Source organism: Cataglyphis hispanica, chromosome 1 (genome assembly GCF_021464435.1).
Source record: "Cataglyphis hispanica isolate Lineage 1 chromosome 1, ULB_Chis1_1.0, whole genome shotgun sequence".
NCBI classification, from domain to species: domain Eukaryota; kingdom Metazoa; phylum Arthropoda; class Insecta; order Hymenoptera; family Formicidae; genus Cataglyphis; species Cataglyphis hispanica.
The window spans coordinates 14,550,211-14,565,921 of NC_065954.1; the positions used below are offsets into that span (position 1 = coordinate 14,550,211).

The following is a 15,711-nucleotide window of genomic DNA, read 5'->3' on the forward strand; positions in this document are numbered from 1 at the left end:
TGGTTTTCGAAACGAAGTGAAAAATACAAAAGTGAGGAAATTCACTAGAATATTTACAATTTCATTTGTTGAAATCTAGTAAATCTGTTCACTTTTATTTTCACCTCGTTTTAAAAACCGTAATAGCTCCCCTGTATACTAGTGACATCGAAGCGTGGAGCATGGCTCGTCTATCTATTTGATCTATTTTATTTATGGTCCTATTGGTCCTGATTGGTCCAGTGACGTTACATCATTACAACCATCGCTAAAATGGCGAGATACATAGTATGTTGACATTTACTTAAAGCTCTTTGGCAGAAACTAGGGTGTAGGGAGGCCTTTAAAAATCTGTCAACGTACATATTACAATTGCCCGTTATCAATTATATTTGTGAAATACGCGATGTACTCGATCAATGCCGATTTATCGAGTTCCGCGGATGTAGACGACGTTACGATCCCGTTGGTTAAACGTGATGAAAGCTGTCAAGCGACTGACGAGAGCACCGGCGAACCGTGCGGCGAAACCGAGGGTCTGCGTATTCTCGATGAATTTCGCAAATTGTACGAGAGTCGTATCGAGAAGATCGATCAGGAATCCAACGGCGAGTCTGATCGGGTTTCCGTAAGCAGCATTTCTTATCGCAACGGAATTCGTTTCATGCATGCCGTTTCGTTCGATTCTTTCGTCTTGTTTTTTGTACGATATTCCAAGTGCTCCAGCTGCAGCTTAAAAACATCAACTTTCGTTTGTGTTCAATGTTTAATCAAAACATTACACACTTTATAGATGAAGCTACAGATAATGAGAGATTGGATCAAGGATTTAGGAGAACAAAATACTATGTTAGTGCACACAGTGGAAGATTTGGAGCAAGCTACGTGTAATAGAGTGAAGTTATTAGAAGAGAAATTAAAACAATCATCGCAATTAGTTGTAGATAATTTGACAAGATCGTGTCATTCTGAAAAGGTAAGAGAGAAAGAGATAATTTAGTTTTATTAAATTAGTACAATAGCTTTTTGATAATTAAAAAAATATATGTAGCAATATATCTCTGTATTATAGGCTTTAAATACACTTTCAAATCGTGTCAGTCAATTGGAAAAGGATGAGGAATATCTGCTACAGAAAATAGAATATCTGCAAAGTGACATTAGAGGATTATTAGAAGTGATTCGTCGCGCACATCAGCAAAACACTTGGGATCTTGACGATATTACATTCTTTGAGATTCAGCGCGAGGATATTCCAGTTCCAGAGTAAGCACGTTACTACTATTATCAATTGATGCATTTGTGTAATGATTACTTTACATTTTTGCAAAAGATTTACTAACAACACAAATTTTTGTTTTACCATTACAGATATATCTGCAGTCAGGTAAATATGTGTGTAAATGCAACCAAAAAGCTCAGACTTGTTTTAGATATAGAACATGGTAAACTTCAAAAATCAAATTTGTGCAAAAGCATATGATGTAATATTTATGCTATAATGCAGCCTGGAGACTTCTTTTTTACTCCCTACACCTTTTATGTTAAATTTAATTATTTTATATACACATTTATTTGTATTCAATAAACTGCCAGTTGTTTTATTTAATAGAGTATTATATTTTCAAGAAGTTGTCTTATATATATGTGTAATCTATGTTCACTATGTTATTTGTATTGCATAATATTCTAATATAATGCCATTAAATTTAACAATTTTTTTTATATGATATTTTTACATGATTCAATAATGTATCTTTCAAATTAGGAACAGACAGACACTGAACATACAAAATCCTTGAATTTGCAAATAGAACAACTTCAGGAAAATGAGAAAAAATTAATCAGGTAAGATATGGTACAATTTTTAATATGTACACTAGAAAATATTTATAATTAGAAACTATATCTTGCTGTTTGGAATTTAATTGTTTGGAATCTAACTGATATCTACTTTTTTTTAGATAGCATACTAATACTAATATTTTTTTTTATTTTGTTTCTGCAGATGCACTATTTCCTAAGATGTATTTTTTTCAGCATATGTTCAGAGGCAATAATACATTTAAAAATTCTTAATTATTTATACAAAAAGAAATTTAGCTTTATTCTTGCTTCCTTTCTTAAGTTTTCTATATATATATATATATGTGTATTTGCATAGATAAAAGTGTATATTCTTTTAGATCTCAATTGGAACTAGAAGGAAAAGTAGCAGATCTCATGACAGAATTATCAGTGAAAGATGAGACTATAAATAAATATGTTTCTAGACTTCAGTGTTTTTGTGAGAAGCTTAAGGAACATGCTAAGCAAACAAATGAAGTTATTAGTCATCCAATGATAAATGATCAAAATTGCGATGTAAGTGTATTTTTCATAATTCTTGTACACAGATAGAAATTCATTCTGATATCTGCTTCGATATTTTAAGTATCGATTTTTATATAGTAATATGGAGGCAATCATGTTGTAACAGTACCAGTTAGGAAAAAAAAAGAATCACTTTATTATAATGTTATAATAATCGTTCTATCTAATGTATTCTAAATTTTACATTTTGCAAGCAAGACAACGTTATTCATGTTTCCCAATATTGAAGCAAGAGATTCTCTTATTTTAAATTTACATTGATGTTCAGATTATCTTAACACCTGACATTCTGGAAAGTGTATTAGATGTAAAAGATTCAGAAAACAGAAACTTACGCAGACAACTCCAGGATGTTGAATCTAAGCTTATGGTGTACACTTATGAAAACAATATGGGTACAACTAATCTACAAGTACAATTAGAAGAGAAATCTAAAAAAGTACAGCAATTGGAAGACAAAGTGGCTCGTCTCGAAAAAGTTGGTTTATCACATTAAAATATCTGTTTTATATATTATTAATATATTATATTTTTTATGAGATTTTTTATTTCTAAAATTATTTATAAAATATGATTTATTTTAAATTTAATTTATTATATTATATATTTTTTATTAATTCCAGGAAGCCGTGGAAACGCGAGATACATTGACAGCGGAGATCACTGCATTAGAAAAACAAAATTATCATGCAAATATAGGGAATCTTTTGAAGGACGATTTAATTAAAGAGATGCGTAAGGAATTGAAGGAAGCGACTTTAGAGGTACAACAAAAATCTATAAAATTTTAAATATAAATTCATAATTTTTTCATACATTTGTAGAAGGGTCGTTCCACCTTTACTCGCGTCTGTAATTCTCGTAATCGTGTTGCTGTTATCACTAAGACGAAACCTTCCCATGAATCCTCTGAGCAATTTCCAGTATCAAGCTTCCTACATATATCCGCGCAGCGAAAGAACGATATGTCATTTGTGTATGATGATTCTAAAATCCCGTTAAATTATGGAAGACATCATGTATCAATAATTGATGCAAAGTTACAAAATAGATTGCTTAATCTACAAAGCCATTCTCGAGACCATATAGATATTCAAGCTGCTCGATACAAATATTTGAAGAATATTGATAGGAAAATTTTACAAACTGCTAGAAAATTATCACCTCCTTGTAAAGATAGCAATTTGTAAGATAGAATCACGGCGAATACTTATGTTTGTTCGGACACATCGTATCCTCAAGATAAGACTAATAATATCCTGAAATAAACTGAATTGGATTTAAATATAAATTGCTGAACCAAGACATCTTAATACATATTTTTAATAAATTTTATATTTTTTATCTTAAACATTTTAATTCTTTAATTGGTGTTATCTGATGAGAGTTTTTTAGAATTGATTGTTAAAAAACACAAAACAAAGCAAATTCGAATATTTACATTGATTATTATTTTTTCAACAGAGAAAATCCATATACTATATAATAAGTATTATGTGTGATAAATTCAATCAATAAATTATTGGATATTTATATTTTTGATAAATATATGCATCCATCTATGAATTTATATAATCAATGGTTTATATATTATTAATGTTTCTAAAATAATTTACTAATTTTCTTTACAATGTCATCCATGAAAAACACATAATCATATATAAACATGATTGCCTCATTTATAAAATTAATAGATTTTAAATTAGTCGTTTTTATATGTTATTACATATAATTATTTATAATAGATATACAATTAATGTTAAGATGTATTTAATAAAAGTCATGAAACAAAGCAATCACTCATAAAATATTTAATCAATATCATTTATCTATTAATATATGTAGTTAATAGTAACTGAAGTCTAAGACATGTATATTTTTTACTTTACAAGTCACATCTTTTGTATATACAATTATTTCCACAAATTTAATTCATGAATAAATGCTATGTTTCTTAACTTTTATAGTGATAGGTATAGATCATATAATAAATAATACAATATAAATATTATTTGTATGCCCAAGTTTTGTCAATATATATTTATATTTTTTCATTTTAGGATGTCTCTTCTCGGAAAGTTCGCATTGATACAAATAATTTCCCAGAGGTGAGTCAAATTAAATATAATCATTGCACATAATATGATCTTGAATGGCAATATTGTTCCGTTTTTAGAAATGTCCTCTGCCTTGGATAGAAATCTCACATTTTAAGAAGGTTTGTTTACATAATGTTACATATCATTTTTGCATGCATATTTAAAGAAATATTTAAAGAATATCTTTCTTTATGTATAAATAAAAATTTATATATTATTATTGTTTTTATATTATTTTTATTTCTAGGATGAATTTATATCATTTCTGAATAGTACAAAAGCGCATGTGCAAAAAGAATGTGAAATTTTGTCAGATTTAAAGCTTGAACTGGGGAAATTTGTAGAAAAACTATCTGTAGAGACTAACGAGGTAAAAAAGAAAGATATTGATTTTTCAAATATTGTAATAGAGAAAATCTCAACCAGTGTTTTTTTTCCAACTTATTTAAAGAGCATGTATTTATAATTCTTTCGTTTTTCCTCTTCAAAGAATATATTTTTCTCAGGTCAATGATTGCATTATATCTAACAATTGTATGAATAAAAATAAACTTTTTGCAAGTGGCATGTCAGACAAGTTAGTCAACTGTATTGAAATTATTACCAGAATGTACTCAGAAAGAGAAAAGGAAATTACTCTTTTTGATTGTATGGTATGTACATGATACAAAGAAGAAATTTGTTTGTTGATTATGTAATGAAAATAATTGTATTGTTATTTTGATCATATTGTGCTTTTTCTTTCTGTAGATAAAGAAAGAAGAAAATTATTGTGTGTGTAGTGATTCTAAGGATATTAAGGTAAGATTATATGTTTTATTATTTATTTTTATCATACATACATACATACATACATACATACATACATACATAGATATATATAATACTAGAAATTAATTGATATATTTTTTTTCAGTCAAATATAAATAATGCACGACAATTCAAGTTGATGGAAGAATTCAGAGTATGTACTGTAGAAGCTCAAGCAGCAACAGAAGATATTCGCGAAGAGATAAATACTGTTATTTCTACATTTAATTCACGACACCAGAACGTATGTTTATATTAAAAAAAAAAAAATCAATAAAAGTACATAAATGTTTGCACTGATTTAGCAATCGACATTGATTTAATATATTTTCAGTATGAAGAACTGAACGAGATGGTTACTAATACACAAACTTACTTAACAAGAACGCGAGAAGGGTTAATAGAAGCTGTTAATAGATTAGAATTACAAGTAATATGAATATATATAAATCTATAATCAATATCTCAAAATACACGTGCTCGTACACAATAGATGTTATTAAAATATAATAATTCTATTTCAAGTTGTTATATAAATTTTGATCTTGAAATTTTATTATATAACATATGTATTATATCTATCATTGAAATGTATTTTTCTAATTAGGAGGAAGAGAGATTGAGGCATAATGAAAGAATTGTGAATGGCAAGCATAAACTGAAAGATATAAAAAATGAGATTAATCAAATTCAATCAGACTTGTCCCGTTGCATTAACGGTATGCAAACGAATATACAGGTTCGGAACATTTATGTTGAATAATTATTTCGTTAAACTTCTCATCTATTTTATTTTGTGTTATATATAAAGTTTAAAATAAATTTTAGGAATATCATGAATCTGGGTACACAGAAGCATGCATTAGCAATGATTTATTGACTGTTGTAATGGAAGAAGTTGAGCAGATACTGACTAATTTGCAATTATTTCAAACACAAGTTAGTTTGAGAAGAAATCCAAGAAAAAAAATAATTCTTATCAAATTCGATACTTTGTTTATGTTAAAAACATGTATTACATAAATATCGTCTTTCAGGATGGTTGTATGACGTCAATACTAAAGGGATTAAAAAGTCAGTTATGTACTATAGATTGCTCTTTAAAGGATTTGCAGAAGAAAACCAGTGAAGTGGTGAGTATCTTATGAGGAATATCATAAAGAAAAAAAATTGATGATGAAAAACGTTTACATGCTTCCAATCATATAATTATTTATCTCAGCTCTTAAACAACGAGATTGCAAAAACGACATTCTGTGAAAGAGAAGGCAGATTGGCTAAACTCGAAGAAGAGATCGATTATGCACATACAAAAATGCAAAATGTATTGGAAACTTTTCTTTCTACAAAACAGGAAGAAAAGGTTATTTATATATTAGATACATTTACTAACATTTATATAATAGTTTGATTAAAAGTTTTTTTTCTATTTTATTAATATTTTTTTTTTATACAGAAAACCTTTTTAATTCAATTTTCTTTTTGAATGAAGTATTTTTTTCTATTTTAAATGAAATTATCTTATGAAACCAATTTTTTTTTATATAGCAAATAAATTATTTTTTTAGTTTGATATTCTTTTTCTCCCACACTCTTTTTTTGTATATATTTCAAATTAAATTCTTTATCAAGAGAAAATATTTGTTCATATAATAAAAGAAGATAAATAATTTTTTAATTAATTTAATATTTAAAATAAATATAATATATTAAACTATTAAAATTAATATTAATTTTAATTTTAAATTTTAAATTTGAAATATTGTTTTTTTTTTTCAGGAACAATTTCCTCACTATATCTTTGACAACCAGGTATTAAACTCAGTATAATTACTGCAAATAAATGTAAACTTTGTCTTTTAATTCATAATTATATATAATCACGTACACATACATACATACATACATACATACATACATACATACATACATACATACATACATACATACATACATACATACATACATACATACATACATACATACATACATACATACATACATACATACATACATACATACATACATACATACATACATACATACATACATGCATGCATGCATACATACATACATATATATATATATATATATATATATATATATATATATATATATACATACATATATATATATGAGATTATATATTACTGTTTTACAGGAGATAAATGACATAATTAAAACGAAAGAAGATTTACATAAATTAAGGAAAGAATATAATGATCTCAAGCTCAACATGGTTCAGGTATACAAATGTATAGATTCTTTAATTTATTTTTGTATAGAATAGATTTTTATATAATAGATCAAGTTATTTAATTATAATATAATTATGTATGTATAAAAACTTTTTTTTTGTACAAATTTATTTATATTTTATATGTTGTAGCAATCATGTCAGATAAAATATGATGAAAAATTAAATAAGTGGAAAAATCATATAACTGATCTAGAAGACCAAATCAAAGTGTTGCAACATGAGGTAAATGTAACTTAATTTAATTAACTAGAAAAAAGTATTTTTTATTTTGAATTATTCAATATTGTTGTTTTGTGATAGATAAAATGTAAACAAGAAACGAATAGTTTTTTAAAGAATGGTATTCAATCCATGGAGAAAGAATTGATTACTATACGAACAAAGGCAGAAAATTATAGACAATGTCATAGCAAAGATAGCATAGAACTGAAAAAGAAGATAATAGAATTAGAAAATATTGTAAGCATTAATTTTTTATAAATTCAAAATTACATAGATCATTTAATATTCTTTTTATAAATTCAAAATCACTTATGGATTACCTAATATCTATACTTAACCGATTTTCAGATCAAAACGCAAAAAGAAATAGAAAATGATCTTCGAAAGGGTTTAAATAATGTAACAAATATTAAGAAATCTACAGAAATCTCAAATACTTTTGTAAGTAAATTTTCTGATTATATATGCAAGTATATATTTTTTTACATATTTTCTTATTTTTATAAATATTTACTTTTATTACAAAACATATGAACTATGGCACAGACACAATATTTTTATATTGTGACTATCCACTTAAATATGAAATAAACTATCATAATAATTATAAATATAAATAAATTTAATAAATATTGTTTAATTCGTAATTACTGCAGTTATGTATTATGTATTAAATATATAAAGTACAAATGTTATGTTGTTATTTAAAAATGTATAATTTAAAAATGTATAGTTAAAATATTAAAAATGTACTTGTAATATTTCTTAATAAGATTGTGTAATATCATTTTGTACTTTTATTAATATAGAATATGTCTGACATGTTCAAAACTGTGCAAGATGCAGTGCAATCTGCAAAACTAGCAATCCAAGATCTTGAAAGTGAATTTAAAAAGTCGGTTGGTAGTTCTTCTTCTTTAATTTTATATATTACATCAAGATTAAATACACAAAACATGCTAAAAAGGCTATTATAAAAATCTATTTACAGATACGGGAAGAATCATCTCTCTCTTCTGTTTCGGCGAGATCTGTTGTGACATTAACAGATTCATTAGGAAAATGTAAAGAGAAATTGGATGTTTGTTTTCACGAGTTAAACAAACTTAAAAGTGCTATATATTCCAAAGAAAAATTAGTAAGTTATATATGTGTATGTGTCTTCTTATTAAGATTTTTTTTACAATATATAAATTAAACAATATTCAATACATATTAATTATATAAATATAACTATTATTTTTATAAATATAATATTTCTTTTATGATCATATAAATAAATACTTTAGAATTGAATAATCTTTTTTCAATTTAGAGTAAAATACGAGATATAATTTTTGTTTTGATTTCTATATAAAAATGAATTTGTTTTTACGTGAAAAGATTTAATTTATTAAAAAATTACACACAATTAAGTGTAAATTTTACTACCAAAATTATTCTAGTTGCAAAATATGGAGGAAGTCATACGAATACAACGGGACTCCTTAACAATGAGCCAAACAGAAGTAAAAGATCTGCATCAGAAGCTACAAGACAAGGTAAATTGTAAAACTAATAGAGTAGATTTTAATTGATGAGAGATCTTATGATATTATTTGATAATAATTTTTTGATTAAAAATATTATATAATATTGCTTTTTTAATTGAAAACTTTAAATTATTAATTTACGCTTTTTTTATATAATATATTTTTAAATTATACAAGAATATTAATATATATTTTTATGTACATTGTGTAATAATAGGTAATATATGTCAATGTGTATTACAAATACTACTAATATATCTATGCTTGTCAAGAATGAAGTTTGAAGGTATGTATTGACAAAATATTACAATATACAAAATAAATTTTTTTACAGATTGATAAACAAAACCTTACTATTGCGCAATATGAGAGAGAGAAGAACGAATTGCTGAAACAGGTTTGTCCCTTTTCTACCATCTTTTATTGAGCATTAATAACATTTGCACACCAACATTGTGCTATGCTTTGTAGAATGAACTCCAGATTCAAACCATTGGTCATTTACAAAATGCCGTTGTTGAAGCTAAAAGAAATTTGGATCAAATGAGTCATAAAGCGATGAGCGATGTGAGTGAGCTGAGACCTGCAATATCATCTTCGGCCTTTAATCATAGGAACGTGCATGATGTTTAAATGTGTAAAATTATGAATAGTTTAAATTGCTATTTAGCTTTTGCGTTAAAATGTATTTATTATAATTGTAAATAATATTGATTGATGATTAGTAAAAATAAGATTCTTTGAAGATAATGGACTATTGCATTTCTCTTTTCGCCTTTAATGTTTTTATGTTGTAACAATGCGAATGCGATGGAATATAATGAGTGTCATGCATGACATGTAGCTCGTTTAATCAAAATGTTTAAAGCTTTGTGATATGCTCATCACATTTAAATATTCTATTTATAAAGTGATGAAAAATTGTGTGCATCATATATACAAGCTATCTAGATTAACAAGTGTTCTGGATGATCCAAAATTAACAAATAACATGAACCATATACACGAACGTGAGTGTCCTTTGTTTTTAGATCTAAAAAATGAACAAATTGTATAAAAAAAAATACATTGTATCTTTACAGCTTTGCAAAAAAGATAATATTATTCGTGAATTAACAATGTGCATTGATGAAACACAGTATCAGTATAACGACTGTTTTACAGAGGTGAGAAATATTATTATATTTATATCAAAAAAATAACTAAAAATTTCTCTTGATTAATTAATCAACATATTACTAAGAATTTTTAATCTAATTCTTTTTTATATATACTCATAAAGGCAACTAATCAGGATTTATTATTGGATTTACAACGAGATTCTATTGACAGTTTGCACAAGAGAATTCGTTGTCTGGAGTATGATAAAAGTTTCATTATTACTACTTTGCATACAATGTATTCTTCGATCTTAAATGTAGTACAGGTATGATATGAAGTCTTTATTCAATAATTCAGTAATTTACATTAACAATAATTGAAATAATGAAAGAATCTTGTACAATTTCAATAAAGAAATATGCACATTGAATATAAGTGTTATATTTTTTATAATATACATATTTAATATAGAACATGTGACAAAAGAGATAACTAAGAGCATGTAACTAAGAGAAAAAATTTATGGTACATATATGGAGTTAAATATATATATTTGTTACATGCATTTATGTTATGTTATTAATCTGAATATACATGTGAGATGATTTGAAAAATCAAAGTTAATTTTTTACAAAATAGATATTTGAATTTTTTCAGGAACAAATACATAATCATGTAAAGGATCTCCGAGAATTGAAATGGAAGGTACATTAATAAAAACAAATTTCTATTTGAAATTTTTATCTCTGTATATGTATTCTGAATATATTTTGTCACAGATGGACAGTTTTATGCAGATGAAGAATTATTCTGAAAGCAAATGCATGAACAAATCGTGTGCAATATCTCTTAAAGACAAAAGCTGCGATACTCAAGACCTGGAATATTCTTCAAATAACATTGTGTTTAGAAGGTCATTGCACGTGGAAGAACATTCAGGTAATTTTCTATGTAAGATAAAATCTAAGATAAAAAATTTACAAAAATAAATATATTAATATCTTAGATAAAGATGTGGAGAATACTGCTCAAATATGGCAATCAACTGAATTACAAAAAATGAAAGATAGAGAATGTAGTTTAAAATGCGAAAATCAGCAACTTAAGACTGATCTACAGTGTCACATATCAAAAATTAATAATTTGATGAAACAATTAGAGCATGCTAAACAAAAAGAAAGTGAATATGAGAAACTTTTATCGAAGTTAGAAGAAGGAGAGAAAGAGGTGACTATGTTTAAGTTTTTCTTCTTTGCGTATTCTCAATTACTTTATATTATTTTGACCTCATAAAATGTTTGATTGCATAACAAGTGATATCCAGAATATAAAAAATCCTAGTAGTAATTTAAATTTAATAATTAAATAAAATTTCAAGTTTAAAATGTATAAATAGAAGTGTTAGTAAGATTTAGTAGATTCAGTATGTGTATGTGTGTTGAGGGTGAAGGGGAGTCTTTGTAAAATTTGTGAGGATTAAAAAATATTGTATTATCTATTTTTGTATCTATAATATTAAAATGTGTAATCATATATTTTGTTTTTCTAAGAACAACACTTATTAATGCCACTAAAAAAATTTGTAGATTGAAATCTTAAATGACCGAATTACTAATAATGAAGAGATCATTAAGAATCAATCTAATGAACTTGAAATACTTAGAAAGAGATTATTCACGAAGGATCAACAGATGGAGGAAGATTTATCTGATTTAAATGTATCAGAACACGAGATGTTGAATATTCTGTGTGATCGAATATATTCTTTGAAAGTTTTACTCCAAGAGAAATCGGATAACATGGTTAAATTGCAAGCCGATTACGAATTACTTAAAGTATATATAGATAATCATTCCAATGTTTAGTGTATAATAAAATATATAGAGATTTGTATTTATTGACCGATCAATTGCGCCTTTTTTCCAGAATGAGAATTCTATATTAAAAAGGCAGAATGATATTATTGAAACTCGAGCTCAAGATGACGTCTTTCAATTGAAGAAAAGGGTAATGTACTACCTTTTTGCATTTGTCAAAAAGAACGAATCTTTTATATGATTCCTTTTTTTTCAAACTTTTTCAGCTCAAAGCGACACGCATAAAATTGCATCAAGTAGAAAGTGATCATCAGGGAATGATAGAAGATTTCAATGAAGCTCAAAAACAATTAATGTTAGCATCAAAACGCGAAGTAGATTCGCAAAAATCTTTAATAATTACGGTAATATGTTATTACAGAAGCAGATAACATTTCTGATTCATATATATTCAAAATTTGCATAAATTAATTACTAAGAGTATATATACTTTATTTTAGGAAAAAACTTATTGTTCTAAAATCGAAAAAATAGAAAATGAAGCGGTCGATCTGCGTGATTTAGTGGACAAATTGAGCGAAGAATTGGAAGAAACAAAAAAAAAATTTGAGTCGCAAAGTATTGAGCTTTGTCAAGCGCAAGATAAATGTAAAAGTTACACTGATCATTTGGATATTATACGACAAAATGTATGTATATATATTTTTATTTATAATATTGTCTACAATATTATATAATATCATATAATTATCTACAATAATTTTATTTTACAAATATGAATAAAATAGAAATAAATTGATTTGAGTTTAATAAAGTTTTTATTTTTTTAGCTCGAGATGGAAAAAGATGAATTAATGAAGGCCGAGAGTGTGAATCATGACTTAATTCAACAGTTGCAAGAATATATGAACGAAAATTATCACCTTGGCCAACAGAAGATTTCACTTGAGCGAAATAATTCTACATACATAACCGAGGTATAATGCTTCCTGTCAACATTTTTAAACAAAAGATATATATATATATATATATATATATATATATATATATACAATTTTTATATTTTAATATTTCTTTTTAATTATACGTCATTACATCGATACATAATTGTAATTAGATATATTATTTTTTCCGTTTTAATTATAATTTATCGTATTTTTAATTTAATATATTAAGCTGTAATTTTCATTTTAGTTAAAGGACATGCGCAAATCTTTGTTTGAATTGAAGAAGGAATGCCACTTAAAGGATCAATCTCTAACGTATATGACAATTGATTTGACTGAAGCAGCTGTGAGTAGATCAGAACTCTGTAAAGAATCTCAATATATAATTTCATGCATCCGTGATTATATGGAACAACAAAAAAAATACAACAAAACTCTAGCAAAAAATCTGGAAAATAAGCAACAACTTTTAATGCAGCTTATATTTGAAAAAAAGTAAGTGTACAAATAATATTTTCAATAATTTCATCGATATCTTTGTTTTTTTTTTTTTTATCCTCAAAATCAAAGGTGTTTTCTTTTCCCCTTTTACATTATGTATCTATTTATTTAAATAAAAATTATTTTTATAGAGCTCTATTAATTAAAATCAAGAAGTTGAAACGAATTAATTTATTGGCACAGAAACTAAAACGAACGCACAGACAATTATTAACTGGTAGAGGTAAAAAAGCGCATATAAAAAATTATAATATCTCGTCGATTAAAACGCGTCAGAATATAGAAACAGATTTAATTTCAAGTTTGGATTATACAGATTTATATAAGGTTAGTATTTGAAAAGCAAAATCAGAATTTTTTCTTAAATAAATCAGAATTTATTTCTTCTCTTATTTTTAGAAATATTCAATAGAACCAATAAAAACTAATCAATGTACGTCAACATGTGGTGACTCATGGTGGTTTCCTAAAATGGAATATCTAATAAATGAAATGCAGAAAAGTAATCAACAGTGGAATAATAATTTTAATCATGCAACAGAATCCGATACTTCATTAGAAGAAAACCATGATTACGGTTATCAGTCTTCTTCTACAAGCAAATGAAGAGGAGCGAAAGATCTTTCATGATAAAGACTGAAAAATGATGCGAAAGAAAAGTTTCATGTCGACTATTGTATATCGTGAACGTGTGTGGAAATTTGTATCGTAATTTACGTTTGTGCTATCTTTTTTTCGCATAACACATAATTTTCTACATATATATATATATAATTATCAAATGTATCTTTTTTTAAAAAATAAATAGACGTCCTTGTAATGTGTAGAAATATGTTTACTGCTGCACAACAATACAGTAATGAGTCATATAAACGAGATGTAGTAACACGATATTTTCCATATATATTTTGCGAAAAAATTCAAGTATTATTTCAGCTTGATTTGGTGTGAATACTTCTGCACAGTATGGTGGATCCTAGAATCATTGGAAATACTGAATAAATATATTATATGTATAATATAAATTGCTATATACCTGTATACTATAATTAAACTGTTTGATTATAAAATAATTACCATAACGGTATATAAAAGAAGATGTTCAAAAAAATATTTATATGAGTCTTCAGCTGTGTTCCAATAGTTTGCAAGAAAAAAGTTATGAGTTGAAAGTATTAATTCTATAACTGTTGAAATTTGTTGATCATTGAATAGCTTCTTTCTAAAATGTAATATCATTCCTTTATAACTCTGTAAGTTATTACATAAATTGCATAAAAGGGGATAAATTAAATACTACATTTGTTATAACAAAATTTCAATATGTAATTAAACAAAGTGTTCTTAATTAATAATATTAATAAGCACATGGATATTTTGTGCATATTTATACTTGAAAAATTTGAAAATTTGCCATAGAAGTTTTATAAATATCTCTTTGTTTCTATCCTTGTATGGTACTTTACATAAAATCTTTTCCTCTGAAAATAATGGCACACGTTTATCATTTTCATATGTAACAGATTTGAAAAAACACAATATAGATATAATTAATCACAATAGATATATTACAGTTATTAAGTTATGCACATTATTGAATAATTCTAATAATTTTAAGCAAAATGTGCATTTTTACCGAGAAATAGTAAAATTAATTTTTTGTTCCTTTGCTTTCTCATGCAAACTACATCTTCAGATGTTATCAATTTGGAAGATAAATAATCGTATTGATTATGCAACGGTACATTATGAAATTGCCAAGGTCCACATATATCATCATAATTTGTAATACTTTCCAACTCGGGCTCAGAATGTACTTTCCTGAATACAATTTTCGTATCATCTAGTATTGTGTATTCGGATAGAAACCTGCGTTTTATATCTATTATCGTATTCGATTTGCTGTTGTATGAATCGTTCATTTTCATATTATACTTTGACATGTCATAATAAACAATTATACAAATAATGTTACCAACATGTCTACTGAAGTATGTTAATATTTTATATATCAAACGTATGAATATATAAGTAAATTCATTAACAAAAGAGTTATCTTAGAAAAAGAGA

At 25.9% G+C, this 15,711-nt stretch overlaps 1 protein-coding gene across 2 annotated transcripts; it reads left to right on the top strand.

The window, feature by feature from the left end:
- Window positions 1–212: 212 nt before the first annotated feature.
- LOC126849063 (cingulin-like) lies at window positions 213–14,461 on the top strand. Of its 2 annotated transcripts, none has more exons than XM_050590557.1 (42): window positions 213–607; window positions 773–955; window positions 1,052–1,245; window positions 1,351–1,366; window positions 1,748–1,827; window positions 2,166–2,343; window positions 2,621–2,830; window positions 2,976–3,116; window positions 4,413–4,460; window positions 4,529–4,570; window positions 4,699–4,821; window positions 4,958–5,104; window positions 5,202–5,252; window positions 5,368–5,505; window positions 5,596–5,691; window positions 5,869–6,000; window positions 6,090–6,200; window positions 6,299–6,394; window positions 6,484–6,624; window positions 7,041–7,073; window positions 7,423–7,506; window positions 7,651–7,743; window positions 7,822–7,980; window positions 8,092–8,184; window positions 8,553–8,642; window positions 8,735–8,896; window positions 9,189–9,284; window positions 9,610–9,672; window positions 9,747–9,842; window positions 10,358–10,441; window positions 10,558–10,701; window positions 11,034–11,081; window positions 11,156–11,315; window positions 11,383–11,603; window positions 11,963–12,211; window positions 12,303–12,383; window positions 12,460–12,597; window positions 12,694–12,882; window positions 13,024–13,170; window positions 13,388–13,635; window positions 13,773–13,968; window positions 14,041–14,461. In XM_050590557.1, exons 1-42 carry the CDS (start codon window positions 386–388, stop codon window positions 14,245–14,247), a joined length of 5,430 nt encoding a protein of 1,809 aa, XP_050446514.1. In that variant the 5' UTR covers window positions 213–385; the 3' UTR covers window positions 14,248–14,461. The 2 variants fall into 2 exon arrangements, with proteins under 2 accessions (XP_050446514.1, XP_050446522.1); XM_050590565.1 differs by having other exon boundaries at window positions 8,735–8,881.
- The last annotated feature ends 1,250 nt before the right edge of the window (window positions 14,462–15,711 follow it).

Bases quoted from the DNA above. Each gene is read 5' to 3' on its own strand.
- LOC126849063 (XM_050590557.1), top strand. From the start codon at position 386: ATGTACTCGATCAATGCCGATTTATCGAGTTCCGCGGATGTAGACGAC. The intron at 7,507-7,650 runs GTATACAAATGT...TATATGTTGTAG, and splicing joins TCAAGCTCAACATGGTTCAG to CAATCATGTCAGATAAAATA. The intron at 8,643-8,734 runs GTTGGTAGTTCT...ATCTATTTACAG, and splicing joins AAAGTGAATTTAAAAAGTCG to ATACGGGAAGAATCATCTCT.